General features: G+C 36.8%; 1 protein-coding gene across 4 annotated transcripts in view; it reads right to left on the bottom strand.

The window, feature by feature from the left end:
* Nucleotides 1-24,832, bottom strand: part of SMOC2 (SPARC related modular calcium binding 2) — a 140,470-nt gene that overhangs the window by 53,155 nt on the left and 62,483 nt on the right. For 2 of the 4 annotated variants that reach the window (XM_019006134.2, XM_015622693.3), the window contains exons 5-7: nucleotides 21,129-21,176; nucleotides 17,076-17,159; nucleotides 16,226-16,300 (exon numbers count right to left, since the gene is read on the bottom strand). In XM_019006134.2, coding sequence (XP_018861679.1) covers nucleotides 16,226-16,300; nucleotides 17,076-17,159; nucleotides 21,129-21,176 — 207 coding nt within the window. The remainder of the gene's footprint in view (nucleotides 1-16,225; nucleotides 16,301-17,075; nucleotides 17,160-21,128; nucleotides 21,177-24,832) is intronic. The other 2 variants (XM_015622695.3, XM_019006135.2) reach the window with 1 other exon arrangement.

Raw genomic sequence — 24,832 nt, 5'->3', positions numbered from 1 at the left:
TAGCTCTACTGAAAATTAAAAAACAAAACAGGCAGACAGGGATGCCTAAATTCATACTTTGGCACTTAAATATTCCAGCCAGCTTACACGAATGTTTATCCATCTAGCATTTCCCACCCATGAAACAGAAGTTCTTTCTCTTCCCCATTTTGGAAACTGAGATACTTAGACCAGTGTGTGAATATGACTTTGGATATTTGACCTTAGGCACTCAAGTAATTTTCCTTTCAGAGGTGTACAGTGGCATCTCTGGCTGCAGCCTGTGTCATGTTCCTGCCACTGGTTCACACTGCTAATGCTCTTGGCACCATGCAGTGTTTTCCAGCCTCATTGCTTAACTCCTGCCTGAGGTGACTGCACTCCATTACATTTAATTTTCTAAGTATCAGCTCCTTTCCAACCACCTCACAGACAGAAGCCTGACTACTGTTGCAGAAGCCAGCAGGAGCCAGGAGGATTTCTGTCTGTTTTATGGGAATGTGATCTGAGATGCATAGTTTAAAAACGTGCAGATACGCTAAAAAAAAATAAGAGAATGTTATTCTGAATTTTGGTAGCTTTCTTTTACATGTGTCAGTGTATCTTTGCAAAATGGTCAATACGGCCTGCACCTTTGTCTAACTCATAGCAGACTGGATGGGCATTACAGAATAGTAAGCATTTGGCCCTCTGGCACTGAGCAGCAATACAGAGATTAAACAGGCTGCTGAAACAGAAATACTCCATTTATTCTTCAGTGTTTCAGGCAGTTACTTTGACAGACATAATGCAAAAGTCTATGCTGCCATTGCCTCTCAGAAAAGTACCTTTAAAACCTACTTGGTTTAAACAATCCCAAAATTAAAAAAATTTAGCAATACTGAGAATATAATTAAACCCTTAAAACTAACCTATGACAGATTAATCAAAAATTGGCCACTTTTCTGCTGTTTTTTTCTTCTTCATCTCATCAAAGAGAAGACAAGAAGCAGGTGGAAAATGGGCATGCATATTATTACTTCTGTCTCTAATTACAAGGACTGTGTTGTGCAATGAAAAAATTTTTAAGAGTGCAACAAACAAGTCCTCTAAGGTGGCATCATCTGCTGATGACTCTGCTCCCAGAACTTTTGTCCTCAGTATGAGATTCAACAATGTGAACGTGAAGCCTGGTCAAAAGGTGACTGCACTGCTTTAACCCTGCATAAAGCTGAAGGCTCATTTCAGATTAAAGTCTGTGCAGGTCTTTGCCCCCCTATATATTTGGATATAGCACACTATATCCAAGGCACACTATTTATATAGCACGTAGGATCTCAGTATTCATAACAGGAGAGCTCCAGGATTCAGACAGAACACTGTTTACTGATTTTGGCAAAGTTTTGTGTGCAATAAAGAGGATGAGCCAAAGAAGAGTAAAAGCCAGTAAGAATATTCTAATACTAATTCTTTCGGCTCCAACAACTTTTAATATAGTTTTGTGTTGCTCTTTCTTTTCTTTTTTTTTTCTTTTGTCATATGGCCATGGTTAAACAGTTCAGCCTGTGCTTTGGTTTCAAGAGCAAAGACAAATCTTTGGCTTGGCTTTACCTTCAAACTTTGGACAAAAACAAGGGCAATCTGAATTAAAAATAAAAATTTCAATTCTACCCCACTTTAATCTCTGTTTTCAAAAACAAGTAGTTCTCTGAAGAGTGGATAATGCTGAATATGATGTGAGAGCAAAACATCGCTATGCTTTTGGAGAATGGGAGACCTACAATCATATTGAAAATTCCAGGCCAAAATTTCTGCTCCTGTAAACTGGAAACATTCCATTGCAGACAGTAGGGATCAACAGCAGAAAAGTCTGTCCCAAGAATATTCAGAACAATTTTAAAGGCTTCTTTATACTATACTATCCATATGCTATACTTTGTGCTATACTATCCATAGTAGCAAAGACTCTAGAATCAGTAAAATGAGAGTTTTAAAGAGTCTAAAGATCCTTAACCCTTTGCAACCCATGATTACGTGCTCAGAAGATCACTGTTTTTAACATGCCACACAAGTGACCTGTATAAATGGTACAGGCCTTGCAAAAATACTTCCCAACAATCTAATTAATGTGTATGAGAGTAAAGAGCAGGTTTCCCAGTGTTATTTTTCAAGGTATTTGCTTGGTACTTCCAGCCCTTTCAGACCAGTTCCGATCTTGTCTCCCCACACAGCCATGGGTAACTGCCTCAAGCCATATTTACTTTGAAGCAAACTAAGTTAGTAAACTAACTTCCTACAACTAAGGAAGAAAATCCAAAAGACTGGTTTGGGCAGTACTGTTCAAGTAAAACAGATTATAAATATTTAACTTTTACAATAAGCTTCACAGGAATGAGCAATGTTAGCATTCAGTCACCCAATAGGGAAATGCTTTTTATTATTGCTTATGTGAAGACAGTTCTGTTATTGTTTCTACATATAATGCATTTTATGCCTTGTGCTTTTTTAATTTGGGAAAATTAAATGTTGTTTAATGGCTGGACAATAATGCAAAAGGAAGCTCAATGCATGATGCTCCCAGGAGGCTGTAAAGCTATTGCAATCAGAGCTGTTGCTAATTAAAACTGCCTATTGTTACTAAGCGTTTGGGGCCAAACCAATCGACCACTGGCATAATTAATGTAGTCCACAAGGGCTTTTAGTGGAACTTGTTTTCATCAACCATGAGGAACAAACACAGGCTAAAGGAGGGTAGAAAAGCCCCTACATTTACCAACCTTGGGTCTCATTTGGGAATAACTACAGTACACTCCCATGGCAAGTACCCTCGAACACTAGTAATTTTACATCATACATGTATGCACATTTCCATAAAGATAGCGTGCAGAAGACACAGGCTCTTCCTTGCATCAAAGGGGAAAGGCTCTCCTTACACATTTTACAATGACACAATGGCAAGTATAGTTTGCAGAGTGAAGGGGATGAATATTTAAAGTTATCTATCAGTTGCAAGGAAAAAAGATCTAAATCCAATGTCACGATTTACATGACTGAAACACTGAGATCAACAAACAAAAGACATGAAGTCTACATGCAAAATTGAAAAAAGGGGTGCCTTTTCATTTATAGAAATACCACTATTTCAATTGATCAATATGTCTTTTTCTTCACTTCCACCTGCTATACTCTGTAAGTCTGTAAAGCTCCGTATTGAACTCTACAGTCCTCTACTAGATGCTATCCCAACCACCTCTCTGATGAAACTTTTCTTCTGCTTGCATTAATCTGTCCAGATTGTGACAGCCCTGCCCAAAGCAAAGCCAGGGTTAGAGCCCTGGAGCTTCTGGCTAGCTGCCCTGAATGTAAGCAATGAAACCACGCTGTCTGCCTCCACTAGCTGACGTCAGATGTTTTCGCATACAATACTTTGTAGGCTGCTTAAGTCTCCACAATGACACCCAGAGGAAGTGATATTGGCACAAAATATACCCCAAGATTCTGAGCACCAGTCAGTAAGACCAACAGCATTTACATTATGACATCTGTATTGAATTTTATTTGAAAAGCTCAAATGAACTTCCACAAAACAACTCTCAGCTTTGACTAGGATGATACATTCATACTTATGAAGCATCTTGACTCAGGATGAATTCTTATTAAGGAAGCATTCTTACTTAGAAAAGTACTGAATTAATGCTGAAAATATACTTCACTAGCTTTAGGGTCAAACATCTAGTTGCTCCTACATTTTGGTATCCTTCAGTATCCTGCAGTACAGACAACAAAGCTGGACCAGGTATCTCTGAAACAGCCTCTGACACCCTACACAGATAGGTAATGACACCTTTCCAAGTTTACTCAATCTAGGAATCTTTCTTCTATTCTTTGCATTCACTGCTCAACTGGTTTCTCCTAAGAACTCTCAGCTTGGTTTTGGGATCACTGTATTTTCAGACCACAACCTGCAAACTCATAGCAAGGTCAAAAGCCTTTATTCTTTGGTTATTCTCCTCATAAAGCCCCCCGTTTATGCCTCTGGCTGTCTAAGAGGAGAAGATAAAAGAAAAGAGATGATGAATCAGTGTTACAAGAAATGCTCACTAGCATTTGAGATTGTGCAATGATATGTAGGCAAAAATTGAGAAACAGGCAGTGAAGAAGATCAGCTACTGTCAGGAGAGAAAGAAGACTGCAAAGAAAGGATTGGAACAGCTCGGAGAATTCTCTGCAACCAACTGTGAGGATGAATAACAGAGACTATAGTAACATTGCAGAGGGCTCCAATAAAAGCAGGTATGAAATAAAAGATAAAATAAGTTTAAATATAATTCTTCTGATTCACAAACTTTCTTAAGGGATAAAAAAATACCTGAAACAAGGCATTTTTCTTCTAGCCTTTCTGTGGACAGGGGGTTCTCTATATGGAGGCCATACAGGCTCATTTTCAGATGAGGTAAGTAAAAGGTAAGTGCACCATGTCATCCTTAGCACCATAGTTAGTTACTTGGCATATTCTCTGATGTGTGAAGGTATTTATGAATATTCAATTTTTCTGAATATAAATATGATTCAGTGTGCAAAACACATTGTCTGGTGACAATTAAGTTGTGCATAAAGGTAATAAAGAGAAAATACTTTATTCAGCCTTTCAGCTGGCAGTACCAGTGGAGTAGAGGAGCCCTTGTGCTGACAGCACATTCATTAAATTCAAGAACTCCAGCTGTGTAACAGCAGCACAGGACTGTCCTATTGTTACTGATTTGGCAGACTGATATACTACATACAAGCTACTTTGAGAAATGAGTGTGCACTGTGTTTCCAAGAGAAGCGATAACACCATCATCAGTCCTGTACCCACTAATGTCCCATAAAGGACATTACCAAAAAAAAAAATAAAAAAAATAAAGAAAATTAAAATAAATCCTCCAGGCCTGATTCCCCTCTCTCCTCATAAGCATTACAGTGGTATTAGCCTTGTAACTGCAGCAGTCACTCCTGTTTACACTGTTCTGAGTAAAATGAGGCTTTATGCCTGCTGAAACTAAATCATCTGCTCCTACAGTCATTTTCTATTATTATATTGGACTGTTGAGCTGAAGGGATGAACTACAGGATGTGTGACTACATTACAAGTCACTGTTTTATACTAAAGATGTTGGTAGGTAAATGGGAAGAAGTGACCTTTCAAAACCACTGACATTTATACTGATATTTTTGGCTTTGCTGCTTCTCTGTTGTGTCAATTCATAAGAACTTAAAATCACATCCTAAAAATGCTCTTGAATTGATTTTAAATTCTGATTAGAAACTGCAAGAAAAATAAAACCATAAGTCCCTAAAGCTAAGAGACTTTTACAGCCAAACAGGAGAGCAATGAGATTAGCAATTTTCTCATCACTTTCTGGCAGTTTGAGATTATGATTTTAGCTACATAATTGGAGTTTTAGGAAAGTCAGAGAGGAAACAAGATCAGAAGGTACTTAAATTTCTCCTCCCCAAACCAGTTAGGCAAGTAAACAAAAAAAAAGTGCCCCTGCCTCCTTGCCAGCCAGAACCAGAATAAGTGGGCACAGGGATATTCTGAAAGAGTAAATTGAACCAGAACAGTGTGGTCATGAGACTCTTCAACTAATCACACCCTTGACTCTGTTAACAGTCTCCATTGTATCAGGGAATGTGGATGAATTCACTAAGCAACAGGTAAATATAACCATCAGGATCAATCTTTTTCAGTCCTTTCACCTTTCAGAATTTGTTTTAATACAGATATGAAAATCTGGCCTAATGACTGTGGGAGACATTCAACCTCTCCTATGATTTGAACTTGAACAGAACTTGCAGTTCTGAACTCTTTTACAAAAACTTGATCTCAGATTTTGGAGGCACTTGAAGAGTTAATTTAACTTCATACTCCTCTGCTTCCAGACCAAATATCAACAAGTTTGTTGCCCTGATCTGACTGGGTGTGCTGGAAAATAATTCAAGGGCATTAAAAGTCACCTGTGTTTGAGGAATTTATGTATTTACAATGCATTCTAGCCCCACAAAAAGTGCATCTAACCTTTCCTTCAAATAGAGGCCAATAAAAGTTCTTTCATTTTGATAAGTTTTTTTACTCACTGAAGAACAAAATTGGTAAGTTTAAACAGCACTAAGATATCACTGGAAAACAATGGTACAAGGTAACTCACTGCTTAAATGGCAGAAACATAATTTTTTCCATAGCTTGTTATGACTGTAATACAGGTGGTTGAAAAATTTTATTTTGAGTGTCTGCTGGAAAACCAAGATTTGAATGAAAAGATGCTTTTCATTCAAAGTGTTTCTTTTTGAGAAAAAAGAGAACAAAATCTCTCAACAAGATGTTTGAGTTGAACTTCACAGAGATACACGCAGTCCAGGATTCCTGAAGTGTCTGAGTTTATGAAGCAGGGAGACCATTATGTTCTACACATATTGTCAGCCTAAGGACCCATCCCTCAAAAAAGGAAGAATTAATGAAGTCTTAAAATTACAGCTCCAACAATGCATTACAATGAAACATCAAGATTTTTGAGTTTTGAGCCGAAACCATTCAGTTATTTGAAGACCTTGTTTATTGAATTTTTGTCTTGAAGATGCACTTTTTTTAGATGAAAATAAATAAATTTAAAAAACAAGATCCCTAGTAAGTCATGTTTTCCACAGAAGGCTTAATTTTCAACCAGTTTGGCATATTAACCTTGGCCTTCTCTTTTCTCTTGTGTTTTGACCAAGAGAATTTAAGATCTGAAATTTAATTTACAGCTTTAATTGTATTTAAACATAGTTTTATTTGTGGACGAGTGGAGATACTTTGCCTGCTGCTTTTAAACTGAAACAGGCATTAAAAATAGCTTAATGAAAAAGAGTGGTCTGTTTCTTCAACCACTGCTTCTTCTCCAGTAACACAGAAATATAGTGCATTGTGGAAATGATACTTAATGCTATTCCTAGGCAGTTATTCTTAGTGCAGGGAAAACACAGTGTCTAACATTTACCTGGAACAGTCTGATTTGAGAGATGACAGAGCACAATGTACAGAGTGCAGTGAAATGTAAAGCAAGCCAGTCATAACACAATAGTTGAGGTCTAGATGGGAAGGTCTCTAAGTGGGTTTATGTACCTTAGCATTGCAATTTGACTACAAGAAGTTCCCTTGCCCTGATGATCCTTGGTGTGGCCCTGCATGGAAACAAGGTTCTACATTTGAAATTAACAAAAGAATCCAGAACACTGCATTAAGGACAGGGTAGTGTAAAGAATCCATGGATGACAGCATCAACCTTGGACCTTTAACAATCCATAAAAGCAGACACTGCTGTAAAGAGACTAATGCAGTAGCTTCATTGCAGATGTGTGGCCAATGCACAGATTTGGAGGTGAATTCCACCCATGACACAGAAGTCACTGTAGGAGTTGAACTTCTCTTGCTGTTGTATCAAATGGAAAAAACTAAAATTACTGATGAGGCCTCAAAATGTTCCTGCATCACGTAGCAATTTTTTACAGAATTAATGGAAAAGCCAAGAATTTATTTTTTTAAAATAATTAAGCATGAGCTGCAAAACAAGCTGTCAGCCTTGTCAACAATTTTGTTCAGAGATACATGGCTTGGGAAATAAGAAATCTGGAATTCATATGTGATAAATCATCCAATTAAAAATCCCTCCAAATTTAAGCCACCATGACTAGCCATAACCTGATCTACCAGGGAAGATTATGTGGTACTCCCATGGTCTGTACTTCCATTAACAACACTCAGAACTTTTTTGTGCTGATCAAGCAGTAGAATTTCACAGTTCACATAACTGGTTTTCGCTTTTTTCTGTTTTTATTATTCTTATTCAATTATTGGAAGGGTAGATAGCTGGTTATTTGACCTATCCTGATAGAACTAAAGGTCTAACCTGCATAGACTATGGAAATTTTGTCCTAACTATCAGGTCATCGTATGATGATGGAAGGCCTGGCAGCTCTTACTGTTTACCCTGTTGCAAGACCTATCTTCTACACACCCAACAGTCACAGCACAGCCATATCCAAAACCAGACTGTCTTGACTTATCTATTTCCCAGAAAGGTTATGTCATTAGATATGATCCAGTCAAATATGTTTCTGTGCATAAACATGATTTACGTTATTTCTTTTTTTCATCTGTCACTAAAATATAGATCCTTAACCTGACATTCCTCTTAGGATTTATGGACCTTATTGATGTTTTTATGATTATGCAATGTGATGTCTGGCAAACCACAGAAAGCTGTGGGTAGGTGGGGGAGTGCATGTCTGAAAACTAAAGAAGAACTTCAAGCAGGACTGTTGTGTCATTTACTTGCTGTAGAAAGTAATGTGATATAATTAAAAATGGCCACAAAAGATTACTATCTTTTGGCATCAAATTTTAACACATGCAGTAAAATAGAAATTATCAGCCTTGAATAAAACATATTTTATTTTTTTTTCATCCCCACAGTGGGGGTCCAGTAAAGCCCTGGAACATCCTGAGGATAAAGAACATTAACTGGAAGCAAAACAGAGCTCATTTTTAATGGTTTAGGATGGGAGGATCTTCCCCTGTAGTGGGAGGAAAAAGCTGGAAATGTTAGCGCTTGATCTTTTTTAAGGTTTTAAACTAATATGTAAAATTAAAATGAAGATAAATGAAAATCTTTGTGAAAAGGATTATTAAAGATAAGACAGTTCTATAATAAGCATGATCCAGCAGCCTATGAATTAAGAATGAATCATAATATACAAGCAGTGTGGGGAGGTCTGGAAAGTTTAATCTTCTTGGATGACTCTGAAAGAACTGAAAGAAAACAGTAATTTTCCTTTACCAATTTAGGTCAGGCAAGACAAAGCAAGACAAGGAAAAGAAAGAGGACCAGAGTATGAAGAGTGATTTTGTTCACTGGTGAAGAAGATTAAGAGGTTGAAGCGTACTGTTCCCTCCATTGTAACAGGTAAATCAAGATTAGGATCTCATTAAAAAGTAAGACAAAGTTCTCTATTAGGAACTAAATCAACCATTTATTGATTGGCCCTAGTGGTGTGAACATTCAGTAGCTTTTAAGCCATGAGTTTTTCAGCTGCCAGAGGGTACCTTGCAAGCAAGATCTGAAAGAATTCTACTCTAAAACTATTGTGGTTCTTGACAGAAAAAAATCAACAAATGAAGCAAAGGGAACTACCTCCTACACTTTACAATATTTAAAAATATAACAGCAGTTGTGACAGTGTCTCATGGATCTCCTTCCCCAGAAGTTTCTTAACAATGCTAGATTTAGAGCAAAACACAAATCAGAAATTGTAGTTCACTCCAAATAATTAAGTTCATTCTTGAACTCTACAGGGAACATTTAGTGAATCAGCTACAAGAGACAACCCAAAGAGTCTAAGAAGACCATAAGATTCTTGTTTTGGAAGCTTCCAGTCTTCATCTGAGTAAGTATTTCTTAGCAAAATTCCATGCAATGCTTTCCTCTTTAAAGGAAAAGCTTTGCTGTGCACCACTTTACTGAAAGAACAGGCCAAACAAAAAATGTTCGGCCAGCTCATGTCCTTCAGCACCCACAGATTTTACAGGGCCCAAAAGCCAGATCTATGGCTAACAAAAAAATACTTGGACTTGATGCAGATGTCATAAAATAATGCCAGTGCCTTTGCCTGTGCAGGGAACCGACCTGCAGATGAGCCCAAGGTAAAAATTGACAGAAAAAAATGTCTGGACTTGAACTTGTCTAAAATTTGGCAGAGACAGATTGCCCAGCTGTTATGGACTGAGCTCCCTTTGACAGGATCCATGTGTTGACTTAATAGCCTGTTGGGATGTTTGAAGACATTTAAAACCAATACTTGTGCCTTCTACTTTCCTTTCATGGTTTGAATTGATGTTTTTAGGGCTGAGGCCAATTCAGTTTCAGATACTCTGGATTATCAAACCTCTGTGCCAGAGCATTACAGATTTTCAACAGGCTGTTGTAACTTTTAGGCCCTGACAATGTCAGATACTCTAGGCATGATGTGGATATACTTCAGCAGTTTATTACCATGCTTATGACTTCTCCAGCTACAGCTAATGACTGCATTTACAACACAAGCTTGGGAGTGCAATTCCCATGGTTGGGTGTGGCTCATACCTCACTAATTGTTGGAAAGAAACACTGTCTTTAGGGCTGAGATGAGCTAGTAACAGGCAAAAAACCAGTTTTTCTGTGTAATTCAGTGGTTTGCAATTAATGGGCCACTTCTACTCAGGCACTTTCCCTATGCCAATCTACTTTATGCATTAATTTGAAGTCCATTTGTGACTGTCCAATATAGGCATAATATATTAAGAGCAAGTAGGAGTCATCCTCATCTGCTCCTCCTTTAATGCTAAATACAAGCAAATTTGAGAATGAAAGATTAGCCAGGGCTCTGCAGGCCAACACACGACTTCTTAGGAACCCCCAGGGAAAAAGACAGACAGCAAGCTTTTAAAATACTTTCTTCCCCCTCTTGCCTATGTTCTTTCGTCACTTCGTTATGATATTCATTTTGATTTCCTTCTGTTATAACTGGTTTCATATCTCAAATCTTCATATTGTAAAATAAGCCTAATTCAAAATATTGAAACATGCAACTGGATCTTAATTTTTCTTTGCTAGCTCACACAACTTCAGCAGCAGGTAATTTATCTTCAATGAACACAAAAGCAACGTCTGGAAAACGCAACAATTAATGAAAATAAATAAAAAGCTGTAACTCCATTTTCTGTCTCTAGGTTATTAATTCTCATTAATTCTCATTAATTCTCCTATGCTTACAAAGGAATTGCTCTTAGAATTGATGCAACTGGGCAGACACATGAACTCTTACATTTATTTCCTGTGAAATAATTTTTTTTTTCCCATGCAAGTTTTTTTTAACTTTAGGACTGACTTTTTTCACAATAGGCAAAACAGGAAGACGTTAGTCATATTGAGATTGGAATGAACATGAGCGTTGGAGTATGGAACAAGGTTTGTCTTGGTCCTTTCAGGAGGAGACTTTCAGGGAATGATCAGTGCACAAGGACACCACTGGAACAATTGACTCTGAGAAACAAAACAAAGCAAGCTAACAAGACAAACCTCACTGACAACCAACATAGTTTCCATGTGAGAAAAACTCTTATGTACAAATGCTTTGAAGCTGTCAGATGACATGACAGTAAAAACTGTATTCACCTCTTAGAATGTCATATTAATCAGTCTCACTGGCAGACTTTGCCAACAGATTCAGACAATACAGACAGATAAATGCAAGCAGCTACTTTGTACAGATACAGACACATAAGTATCACTTTATATTTCATTATTTTATTCTATTAAGAAGGTATTCTCAGCAAATGTTACACCATTTGCATTTGCATTTGCAGCTAGTCTGTAATATGATGGCTGTATGTGCACATCAGTGTTTTCCCAGATGTTGTTTTGAGAATGAAACTCCTGGTTTGGATCAAAAGTTTCTAGGACTAATTGATAATATCTTGCGACAGATTTTTTAAGTCCTAAAAATTATAGGCTGTAGCAAAAAGGCAGCAATAAAACACTACTCCATTGGGTCAGAAAATTAAATAAAAAGCTATGTGTCCCTTTCACGTGCACACAGGTGAAGTAAAAAGTTATGATGATGATGATTCTACATTACCAGAATACCTATATAAAGTGGTTGAAATCTGGGCACTCTTGAAATCTCCAAAACCATAATTTGAGGAGAAAATTAATTTGTATTTAGGATTCTTCCTTCTAGATGAAAAATGTTATCATCACATGAACCTGACTCTGCCTCAGAAGTCTTAATGGTAGATCAAGGTTTTTTCTGGGTCAGCCCTATTTTCTGATGGATTATGTGTGGCTTGTCCACTAGCACCTGCTTAAAGCATATAAGCATAAAGATGGCAGAAATCATGAATGGGGCATCTGTGTCTGTGTGGTTCAGATGAAATGTGAACTATTGGGTCAACAAAGAAAGGGAACAATTTCTTCTTCTCTTCTATATTGGTGATACAGGTCATACTGGATTATCAACACAACAAACACCAGTTTTACAACCCCTTTACAAAGTTCATTAAATACATTATCAACAAATGTATGATCAATGAAGATATAAATCATTAGCACTAAGATACTATTACATCTTTATGGATACTGAATATGAAAGTATAATAATAAGAGAATAGAACTGAATAGTAAATAGGTGAAACTGTAATGTATTTTAGCAACTAGAACAACATTCAAACATTTTTTTATGCTGAATTACATTATCACCAGAATCTCTAAGGTCTTTAAGTACCTATGTAAGAGTATTATAGTTTATAGATGACTTTTTATTTCCTATATTTGCAAAATTAATGAAATTTTACACTAAGTATGGTTTATTCTGTAGTGTATAGATTCTACTGAGAAATTACTGAGTACTTTAAGAACCTTTTGAGCATTAAAAATATTATAAGTTAAATTCACCCTATTTATTTCTTAGGAAAGTGCTCCCACAACAGACTATTTGAAAATAATGGCTCTCAAGTTCAAGCTAAGAAAATTAATTTGAAGTTTCACCGAGCACTGTGAAAATGATTAAACTACACTTTCTTTGTCTATACTCAAACACAAAAAAAGGGTGTACAACCTCTGAAAAGTGTCATACTTTGTTCCCAAGAATCCCACAGGGATATACACTGATGATAGAGCAGATGTAGCAAGAAGAGTCTAAGGTATTTACAGTCCAACCTGAGCTCTTCTCAGGGGACTGTATTTTTCCATGTTAAGTGATGGGAAAGCATTTTCACCGTCTTCTCCACTCACAGTAAATTTGCACTGAGCCCTGAAGTTACAGTAACTGGCAATTGCAAAAAACATAGTCCAAAATATCCAGTTTCTTCAAGGCAAAAAAACCTTCTGTCCTCTGGTCTTTACAAAATACTAAAGCTCTAAAAGAGCAGCACCTGGATTTCCAACTGATATATGTGTGGGATTAAGTTTGCCTAAAGCACAGCCACCTTAATATCAGCTACAGATCTAAACTAGTCACCATGCCTAGTGAGCTCCAGAGACAGAGTCAGCTGCACAGTTCTGGGGCTGTACCATGATCTGGGTGGCTCTCCAGGCTCCACTGACTGCACTGATCACAGCCCCACAAACTACAGCAGGAATTTAGGCACACAGACAGACAGCACTGTAGGCTGCTACATTTTGATGTCTTAATCAGTACCCATGTCGTCCCTTGTTCAGTGGTTTCTGTTTATTTTTTATAGCTGCTGGTGAAATTTTTACATCTGATATGGCAAATCTGCAGTATTTTCTGTGAAATGGAGAAAGAAATTAGGAGTATGGGGTAGTCATGAAATATTTGCAAAGGCACTATAACATATGTATAAAACATCTCAGCAAAAACTGTTTTAGCAATGAGATGGATACTCTAACTATAGAAAGAAAATCTATTTTGAAAATAATCTTCAATGTACAAAAAGAGCTAAAATGAAGATATTTCTACTCAAATCTGCCACTCTAAACAGAGCTATTGTAACATGATCCAGCGAAATTTTGTTCTCAAAAACTAATAGGTTAAATATCACTCCACAAATGCCTTAAGTGAACAGCAAAGGCCTTTTTCTCTGAGCCAACAAAAAGAATATACACTAGAAGGCATTACAGAACATGGATATATAATCCGCTAATTTCATGCCTTGCATCTGTGAGTCTTGCAAATGCCATTACTCCGTGCTAAATTAATTTAGGCTCATTCAGTCAAACGAATGCACTGGAGGACAAATATAAACTAGAATTTCCTGAGACATTATTATCTGTCTTCCAAAACCTAAAATAGTTTATGCTGATTTTACTGGCTAATTGTAAATGGCAGGTCATTTGCAGAATAGTAAAAGCAAACTAGTTCATGAGGGGTAAAACAAATTTAATGTATTCATTTGTGACCTTAACTCACTAAAACTTTCTCCTAATGAGATTGATTTCTCAGCTCAAGACAAATTTGTATATGACATGTTGATCATGATATTCAGGTAAAAACTAACAAGAAGAGAGCAGTACAGACTAAAATAGTAAGTTTTTAAATAGGATATTTGTATCTTCCTGAAATTTTTAGTTTTGTCTTTTTTTTTGTTATGTTCTATAGGCAGGGCTAGATGATAGTGTTATTTGCCCCTCAAGAATTTCTTTGACAGCACTAGGATTAGTACAGAAAAACAAAGGAACATTTAGCCTATTATGAATAAATTTGGCTTCATGTTTTGTTTTATAAACACAGTTCCTATGCAGAGATAAATTTTCCTCATTTTCCTCAGGCAAATATTTTTCAATAAGCTTTCTGATGTTTGTATATCCAAGTCTGAATCAGAGTTTACTAAGCTAACTGAGTGAAGAAGACTTCTATATTTATGCTTTATATTGAAGCCTGGAAGTGGGAAGATGGCAAATTTACAATCCACTGGATTCAGTGGCAAGATCTTTCCTGTTCTGTACACATAACAGTCCAGAGCTGATTCTCTGTGGATGTTCCCAAAAGCCTTGGCACACCCTGAGAGGTAACAAGGGGAAAAATTTACTTTTTTTTTTTTTCCCCAAGAATTTAAAAACCTGTCTACAAGAATCACTGAGGACACTGGTTTTAGCACCTGGATTCACCTTGATTGATTATGTCAGTCTGGAACAGCAGTTATACCTACAAATTAAAGCAAGGTTTGCTACACAGTACCTCCTGAAGTAATTCTGCTAGCATGGGTATGGCACCTGAGCAAGACCTGTTGTTAGCAAACATAGCACAATCATGTTCTGGATGATGGGCTACCAGTCACAACACAGGTAAATTATGCTTCTGATTTCTCTTCTCTTGTAAATACATGTTTAGACGGACTGCAGGTTACCAGTTCCCAGAAATAAACTCACCTTTTTGATTTTGTCTGTGTGGGGGTGTGTGGGTGTGTGTTGAAGCTTTGGCTTCCAGCAGCTACACTGCAAACTCAAGAAATCTTGCTTTAGTCTCTAGCACTGTCAAAACTAAACAAACACTCCTAACAGTGACTATTTTCTATACACATATTTTATGCAACAGAAATCCCAAAAGAGTTCTGTTCTTGCCTACACTGACTAAAGAAATGACAATTTAAATCTCCAGCATGAAAAGTATTTGCTTCAAACTCTTGTCTACGCTGCTTAAGGTCCCTCCCTTAAGTGTCTACTGGAAAATCAAGCATAAAAAAAAATATTAATAATTATTGCACCAATCTTAAAAATAGCTTCTATAAAGAAATCTTTAAAATTTTTTGCATCTTACTTTCCTTCTAATGATGATTGCTTGTCTTTTCTAAATGCTTTTGGCCCTCAATTCAATAAAACACTTAAGCACAGTACTTAATATAAGGTATAATCTCAATTTCTACTGGTTTTGAATCATGGCTTGGGGTGATTTACTGAATCACAGCCTACGTCATTAATGTTTCCTTTCAAACTATACATTTTTCCACAGAAATAGAAACCAGGAAGATTCTCTAAAATTTCTCCCACTGAAAGGAAGGAGCAATGAGAAAGGCATCAAAATCCACCAAAGCCCTGAATTTATCTGAATACTACACACTTCAGTTTTAGGACATTCACCTGACATACCTAATCCAGGTTTAGAAAGCTCAATTCTAAACAGTGATGAAAATAAGTACAGCCAGAATTCCACAATTATTTTTAAAAAGCAACATAATTAATTCACACCAAACCAGTGATCAGTTTGTAAATAGCAGGTGACTGATGCACTAAAAAGCAGGTAACACAGTCTTTCTGAATCCTGCTCACTGACAACTGGCTTCTGGTGGGAGTTTGCTTCTTTTCAGGCTTGCCTCCTAAGATTTACCACCTAACAAATGTAACACACAGGAAAAGCACTTCATTGCTACATATCACACAAAAATAAGCATATAACAAAGAGGGAGATAATTAAAAAGAATGCGAAAAATAAATGTCTGACCCACTAACAGATGCAAATAGGTGTGATCCAGAGACTTTAGTGGACTAATATAATTTTAGCCAAGTAAAGCCTGGCCAGAAGAACTTCTCTATAAAAGGAACGTATGATGCATGAGCTTAGTAAATCATCACCATGCACATCATTAAGGCACTATCATACAACAAGAGTGGAAACATGATTAAAATGTTATTAAAATGGTTCATGCATATCTTCACAGGAGCTTGGCAAAGTAAGGACAACCTAAGTTTCTTACCTGAGCTTTTATTGGTTTTGTTCTGTCTACTCTTTACTTGCTCAGTCCATAAGGTAGGATAACGAGAAGCTATATCTAGAAAAAAAACAAAGGCAACAGAAAATACTTTATAAATGTTAACCTTTTTAAAAGTTATTAGCAACTGTATAGTAGTCTGTAGTTTTAAAGAAGCATTTATAAAAAAAAAAAAAAGTGGCCCCTCTGGTTTATATTAAGGCACTTTAGACTATTACTCATGCAAGGCATGAATAGCTTTTTCCTTATCCCATTTGTACAGAAGATTGAAATAAATACTGTTAGACAAAAATTATGTTTAATTAAAATAAAAATGTCCTAGCCTGGACCCAAAGTATATAATGACTGCTGACCAAGTTCTGCAAGATTAGCAGTGAGTGATAAGGCAGCCACAACATAGGACCATTATTGATTATTTCATGGCAATGAATTTCTCCAGAGGCAAAAAAGCCTCACAAAACATCAGCTTTAACAGTGATATTACTAGTCATTATGCTGAGGATAGAATTTACCCTTTGAGCTGTTTATTTGAGCACAGAGTTTTAACCTCAGCTTTGGCTCATATTTAAAACCTGTGGCTGCCTCAGCAGTGACAATTAAAATTGCTGATGTTGGTCTCCACATGTAAAGTCTCATCTCAAGACTATCACACAAAATTCAATGCCTGTAAGACCCTATTGTGTTCGCTGTCTTTGTTGTTCCTGAAAAAAGAACAGATGTTTGCAATTTCTTGCTACCGCCCCAGCAGTTGTAGATACTCCTAAAATGGAATTTTATGTTGTGGAATAGAGTCCATAACTGCACAGTTTAATACCACACTGTTAAATTTGCTCACCTTCTTCATCACCTTGAGGCTGAGTCTCCAGCGCGGGAGCTGAGGCATCATCTGAATTCAGAATGGAAAAGATTTGCAAGGAGACTACAATTATGAGAGTAAGCTAAATAAGTGTACATACATGATTGAAAATAATGATTTGCACATAGCCCCGGCCAGTAAACAAAAATTTAAACATTCTTTATAGGCACTACACAGCACAGGTATATTACATATACAGACTATGTTTTATAAATGGATGGGGTTTGAGGTTATGGATGTTGAATTTATTCCAAGTTCTTTGGTGATGCATTAAGTGATCAAGTTGCTCTCTGGAGCGTAATTCTTCATTTCTAATGCTGCACACTGATACCTATGGATTATAAATGAAAAATCAGCACTTCTAAAGAAAAAATTAGATAAATGTACAGAAGAAGTGAGACCTGTGAGAGCAAAAACAGTCTGGAGAGAATGAGTGGCTACAGATACCTTGAAATCAAAGGGTTTTTTAAGCACAGCAGGATCTATTTAAGAATCAAGTTGATTTCATAAGTAAGATTCACAGATTATATAACCAGAATATTTTTTTGTAGAGCTGTTATCCTCCGGTCAGCATTCTCCATCCACCAGCTACAAACCATTACTTCAAGAAAACAGGGAGGGAAAATTACAGAAATTACAAGAAGATGTGAGTCATTTTAGGTTCAGTTAAACACAGTGGAGGTAGTGCTGGAAAAGAAAAATCAAACATAAAAAACCATTTAAATAAGCTTTTGCTAAACAGAGTGGTACCAAAGACCCATCTTTACTTTATTATATTTTTCTTATTTAAAACTATTGCAGATGTGGGGTAACTATGACTCAGGAGGTCATGCTAGCACATATTTTCCAGTCATATTTTCCTGTGGCATGGAGCTAATTCCGAGACCAAGGTGTACTGCAGTAAACAGCATCTTCCATGCAAAGGTTTTATTACTATTTCTTGCAGTTTCACAATTGGAACTCGGACCAAAATAGTTTCCAGATTGTTTTCTTGGCATTTTCATGGAAGACAGAATCAAAGGTAACTAAGAAGCTGCTTCTGGCATGTAGCTTTACCTGGGTAACAAGGGAGAAGCAGTTTTCAGGCTCTATCTCTCCTTTTCTTCTTGCTACTGAAATTCAGAAGAGTCTCCTGTTCTCTTTGCTATCACCATCACTGTTTGGGGTGTTAGGATTTTTTTTAAGTCTGAGTTGTCTTTAAATCAGGCAGAGAATTTGGAGTCACTCTGGCCTTCGCCTCTAAGGGTCACAGTCTAGGTCACACCAAATACAGATACCAAGGAGATATTGATAGCAGGTATCAATAAAACCAAATTTCCAGCCATGGAATACTGATCTTTATGCTTTTCACAAAACCAAGGCAGCAGCAAATGGGAGCTATTTTCAATGCAAAATTATCTAACTAAGGCATAAGGAAAATTTTCTTAATAGTGCCCAATCTTCATGTCCACACTATGGCAGGATTCTTTGCTCCAATGCTATGAAAGACTTTCGCTCCTCATTATTTTTGCTGGCATTTCTGTGGTATCCTCTGGGTGGTGGAATAAGACCATTGATTAATTTCAGAGAGGCCATCAAATATCCTAGTGTACTGAAAATCAAGACATATATTTAGATCATCAATCAATATGTGATTCAGGAAACAAAGTTATTTCAGAAGGTAACTTATGGTAGGCAGATATTACCTAGAGCCAAGACAGAAATCAGGTCTTCATTTAAATTACATAAATCTAATAGTCTTTTGTTACACAATTGCAGTATGTGACACAGTCAATCTTATGTAATTACCTGAAATTCACCATAATACTGCAACTCAGTGATAATCTGCCCAATCAAAATTAGCCTCCTGAACTTTGTTCAAGCATCATTTAAAACAGTTTTGGTGCCATTGTTGTTGTAATATGATACATGTTTAATGAGTGAAATGAATTAGATATCTCCCAGACTAATTGCACAATTCTTCCTGGCTGGCACATGCATGACAACCCATATATTTAAACACAAACCTGCTTAAATTGTATTTTCTGTCAGAGTTCAGTTACCAAGAACACAGTCCTGAAGTCAGCTAAGAATCAGAAAAAAGGGATGTGATCCCAACTCTGACACCTGTGCTTTTCAGAGTATAAATATTTTCCTTGGATAGAGGAGAGAAATGTGAGGCCAGAGAACATACTTAAGGGAATTCATTTTAAGCGTCATTTCTGTTCAGTTTAATGTTTAAATTTACAAACATGCCAACAAAGCCTCTGAACTCCAGTATCTGCAGCTGGAAATTTTCTTTCAGTACTGGAACACCCAGAGAAAGCAGGGTGCACAGCTACAGCAGATATGGCTCACCAGACCCTTATCTATGAGACATCTTGCAGGGGGAGACTGTCCCACTCAAGTCTGTGCTGTCTCTTGAGTAGAGTCCTCAAGACCATGCCTTGCAGGTCTGAAGCACATCCTCTGGAGCACTGGGAACACTGGGAACCAGCCTAAGCTTGCTGGGCTACAATATGGGCAGATACCCCTGGTTAGTCCACAGGAACAGAGGAAGAGAAGCAGGTGGTCCCTGCTTCTCTACTGTGCCCCTGCAAGCTATACAATGCGTTTTACTACACTGGCTGTGAAGCTGAAGTACAGCTCCTTAACTCAGATAGATGTATGATCCTGGTCTGTAAAGAATTTGGGATGTCCCTGACAACATTATTTAAAGCATAAGGCAGTGACCATCTGGAAGAAGGGTGAGGAGAGGAAGACAGCAGTGTTTGAGAAGAAGCAGGGACCACCTGGGAGCGGGGCAGGAGCCTTTCATGCTGCAGGTTTGTGCTGGAGAACAAAACCCGGGCATGAGTAAAAGGCAGTCCTGCCACTTGAGACACAAATATACACGGTGAGAAGGGAGGTTTGACAAACTGTGTTCATTTCCTTGTTCTGTGACTGTTCACTCCGGGTTCAGTAGTTCAGCCACCACAGCCACAAACAAAAATAAAGGATCCCAGCCAAGTTTTATATATGGGACAGGTCGTTCAGTTCAAAGCTGGAAATGAAAGTCCAGACCTGAAGAAAATGGGCAACCTAAGGTTAGTGGAAGCCTCAGTTTGTCTGGAAGTACATGAAGGAACAATTTGTCAGCATTTTGTAATTATTAGCCTTAAAGAAGTACTGATTCTTTCAGCCTAAAAGAAGAACAGTTTATTTAAATGTCAGGTTTATTACAATAAACTGCAAAAGCTCCTGTAAAAAAAATTCAATTATATTTACCACACACCAAATAGATAGGCATTAACATTAGGAAAAAAATGAGTAATTTCTTTAAAATTTATTTATGCAGTGTAACTGACAAACAGTTTGTTGTTTTCAGCTGAATCTAAAATTCTTTCAAGTGTTTGGAGAGTGTAAACTTTAATTTTGTTTAGAGCACAGACATCTCATTCATTTAAATCTAGCAGCTATGTCCTAGTCACACCAAATTTTGTCCTGCCAAAAATATATACATCATGACCTATATCAAACAACAACAATCTTCTGGCCATAAATATAAGACATCAAATGAATTAATCACAATGCAAAAGCAAAGTGATGGGTCCAAGATGACTCAAGCACTGATTGCTATGGAAATAAAGTGAGAACTCCAGTTCCCAACATTTTGGGGCTGCAGAATGCTATTTTTATCAAAGAGACAGAATAATCTGTCCTCCAGAATAGGCAAAAAGTATGGGAAAATATTTCCAAGTATAGATTTGGGAAGGAAAGTTGTCTTCCAAACAGCATTGAATCATAAAATCTATAGGACCAAGATTAGAAAAATAAAATGTCTTTGCATATATATATATATAAATACATGCATACATATATATATATATGTTTGTAAGTTTGTTAAATATCTACAATGCGAACAAAATTAAAAACATTATGCATGCATACATATTACATATGCAGCTATAATACATCACAAATTTATATTGATAATTTAAATATATGGAAAGTCACAGTAGTGTCTCCCACAGCTATTTCAGCTTCTATTTAAAGGCCAACTAAGATATTTACCTGTTTTGCCTGCACCTTCTCGTTGTGGCAGCTTCTCACTCACTGAACCTGGAATTGGAAAAAGGAATTAATCAGAAAAATATTATTTTCATTTCTAATATGCTATCTAAGAAACACCTTTCAGCTTTAATGATTCATTTTTGTATATTTCAGCAATAAGTATCAGCAAATCCTTCATTTGCAAACCAAAGGTTTTAGCTTTGCCTGACCTCTGCATTTGTGCACTGCCAGACTCCACTTCTTGGCCAACACAAGACCTGAGAAAGAGGTAGCATTAAACACTACATAGACACAAGTCCAAGGACATGCTCATGTGCTTCAGGATGACCCTTTCCCTTCCCCACTGCCCCAGCAAGGACAGATCCTGCAGGAAGGAGCATCTCCCCAGAACCACTAATGGTACAGGACAGCTCCCTCCCTCTGCTCAGTCCTGCTCTCACACCTCAGATGCTCTGAGGGGCTTTTTCAGCCTCTAGGCCAGGTCTGGCTCAGATTAAAACTGTTCCTTTCTGCTTTAAAGGCTTCACACAAAGCCTTGTTTAAACCCCGTGCTGGTGTGGCAAAGTGTTTGTGTGCTGGGGGTGGGTGGGACACAGCCTTGTTCTGAGCCTGAGCTGAGCTCACAACCCACCCCCAGAGCTGTGGCCTCTGGGAGAAGAGACAGTAGAGGGGAGAAAGGAGTCATGAAGATTACAGGAGATGGGTTTTAATAGTTTATGTTGCCAGCCTAGACTCCAGCCCAGCCCAGAATCCAGCCTTGCTTTCAAGACATCAAGAAATGGAGAATCCACTAATTATCTTAGTAGTTTTTCAAGGAGACACTTTTCCTTAGGGTTTAAAATAGAAATCCTTCCTTGTTTCTTGCTTATGTGCCATTGCATCCATTTTTAGGATTCTAATTAGTAGATGTTTTTTAACAATTTATCTGTCTCTACTGCATTAAAAAGCACTTTTAAAAGTAGCATTTTACTCTCTGAAGAGACACTTGAAGTGATCGAATTTTAAAAATATGAAGTCTTCCCATTCTTACAACATAGTCTTTTCTTACACACACCTGCTATAATTAAAGAAAAAAAACAAAAGAAAAACCTCATCTGACACATCTGGCAGATGCTTGTATGTGTGTGAAATAATTTAGCTGCCTTAATTTTCTTCATTTAGTCTGTCTGGAATAACTACAATCACTGTGTTTAAAAAAAAAAAACAAAAACTAAAGAAAACCCAAACCTTGCAGCGCAATACTTGTTTCTAAAAGGACAATTTAAATAAGAGAACCCACTAAATCACAGGCCTTGCTTACCATGATGGTTACTTCAGCAGGAAGTTTAGACAAGGAGGGTGCCAGAGGAAAGACGCCTAACATTACAAATCAGCCCCGCTGATTTTAAAGCCTCCATAAAAGAACACATGGCAAGGCAGCCACACTAGTAACCTTCTGATGGATTCAGCTCTTAATACAACTTTATATATCCATATGAAAATATTCTTCTTTAGACTTGCTTCCTTTTATGGCAATAGTGTATTTTAGTGTGTTTTCATTGTATTATGCTTGAGTCACCAGAAATTCAATAAACTTAGTGATGCATCAGTATTAATTGAGGCAGGAAAAATAAAATCACTGTCATGATAGGAATTATATACAAAGGTGTTTGGGATAGCTTGCACTAAATGGGCTCTAATATTAATCCATGCTTTTCACTCTGAAGAGGAGGCAGATTTTATATTTGTGCTGAAGCCAGAAGATCTGAGATTTTGGTGCTTGGCTTGCATTTGATAAAAGGCCCAGCTTGAACTCAAATAAGATGTTCCAGTGTTCGGAAGTACTACATACAAAATTACAGGTTTTTCTAATTGCACTAAATACCAGTGACCCAATCTTTCCTCAAATTTCATCCAGCTACTATTAACTCTGTAGTTTCTGAATTTCATTTTGGCTTGTAATTATAATTTTCTTGCAAATCCAGATACTTTAGGCCCCACTCTCAGTCACACAAGCACTTTAAACAGGCTTTTCATTTGTGAGTAGAAATGATGTCTCAGCAGGGGGAATGTGTATGGTGAACTGCTACTGATACCCACTCTGCTCCAGTTTGGCACCAGTGCTGTCTCTCTGTGAACATTCGAACTATTAGTATAAATTGAATTCAGTTTATACATATTTAACACATTGGTGAAATTTATATAACATCCCACATCTTAAACTAAAAGCAGAAAAATCTTTCCAGATGCATTCACATTACTTCATCTATATGAGAAACGGTGAGAATGACTAAAGTCTGGGAGAACTGAATTTGATTTTTTTTACCCTAGATTTTCATGGAAAATTAATGGATGGAGGGGAAAAATGGCATTAACTATTAATGCTATACTAGTACTAAAAACTAACTTTATCATACTGAATCTAATTTCAGCAAGAAATTAGATTGATTCTATAAAAATTAGGTTTACTAGTCTAACATGATTTTTTTTTAATAGTCTTAGGAAGTCAACAAAAATATTTACAGAATTTCCTATAGAAGAAAACCTCTGCCCTTCATATAGTTCCACCTGAATTTTTCAAATTATGCAGTATAAACTTTTCTTGTTCTCTCCAAATTCAAGGTAAGGAGTTATTGAGTTTGTTTCTTTTTTCTACCATTTTCTGAATATATTTAAGGTAGAAGCACTTCTAGCTGAAGTGGTGACAGGAAGTTGCATTTGCAAGTTTTTAAGAAACTGTGTCTTCAATATTCATCGAGATGAATCTCCACATTTTCAGCTAGGCAGGAAAGGAAACCAACTTATAACTTCTCTAAAAGTTAGACAATGCAATTGGCTTTGAAGTTTTCTGTACACTGTAAGCAACCAAATTACCACATAAATAAATATCCTTATGGAATGACAGAGGACGAGGAGGGATATTACCTTCAGCAGCATTACTTTAATAGGAAGAATTTAGCACCATTCAAGATTGTATGTTTGCTTAGCCATCTATCTACTTATGATTCTGATAATTTATTTTTTTTAAAAGACATATATATTCTTAGTTTATTGCAAACCCCACAATTCCATCCAATTTCACTCTAACAGCATCTGGGGCACAATAAGTCTTCCAGGGAACATGATGTGAGTTTTGTGGTTTGCGATTTTAGCATATCCATTTTCTATAATTCTGATCATATGGGACTTGGCTATAAAAAAAAAGGTGAAAGCCTATTATTATCTAGTTTAGATAATTATTTCTGATCTTCTACTAAAGAATACTTGATATATAATCACTGAATGCAAGTATCAGGAAAGGCAAATTCCCCCTGCTATTCCTATCTCACCTATGGCTGTGTCTGACTGTGTATGTATAGGCAAAGTACCACTACATGTGAGGACAAAATATCTGGGTGATTCAAGGATGGATTTTTTTCTTCAGGTAACAAAAAAAAATAATGTCAATTTTAAAAGTTCACTGCCTTCCCAAATGTATTTTTTCCATCATATTATCTGATCATAGTATTATACTGGAAGAGTTCTGAATTTCTAAAGGTACTAACTTGTATTTTGGCCATAAAAGCTGATTATACCATCTTAATCAAAAGGTAGCAAAACTACCTCACAGGAGAATAAAACATGTCTCCATACCTCTACAATCTCACTGGCAGGAGCCCAGCATAGTTAATATGGCATAAACCCCCTACAATAGGCAAAGACTGTATTTTCCAATGATAATATAA

The sequence above is a fragment of the Parus major genome, chromosome 3 (genome assembly GCF_001522545.3).
Source record: "Parus major isolate Abel chromosome 3, Parus_major1.1, whole genome shotgun sequence".
In the NCBI taxonomy this organism is placed as follows: domain Eukaryota; kingdom Metazoa; phylum Chordata; class Aves; order Passeriformes; family Paridae; genus Parus; species Parus major.
The sequence above is the reverse complement of the archived record's forward strand: the minus strand, read 5'-3'. Positions and strand labels throughout refer to the sequence as shown.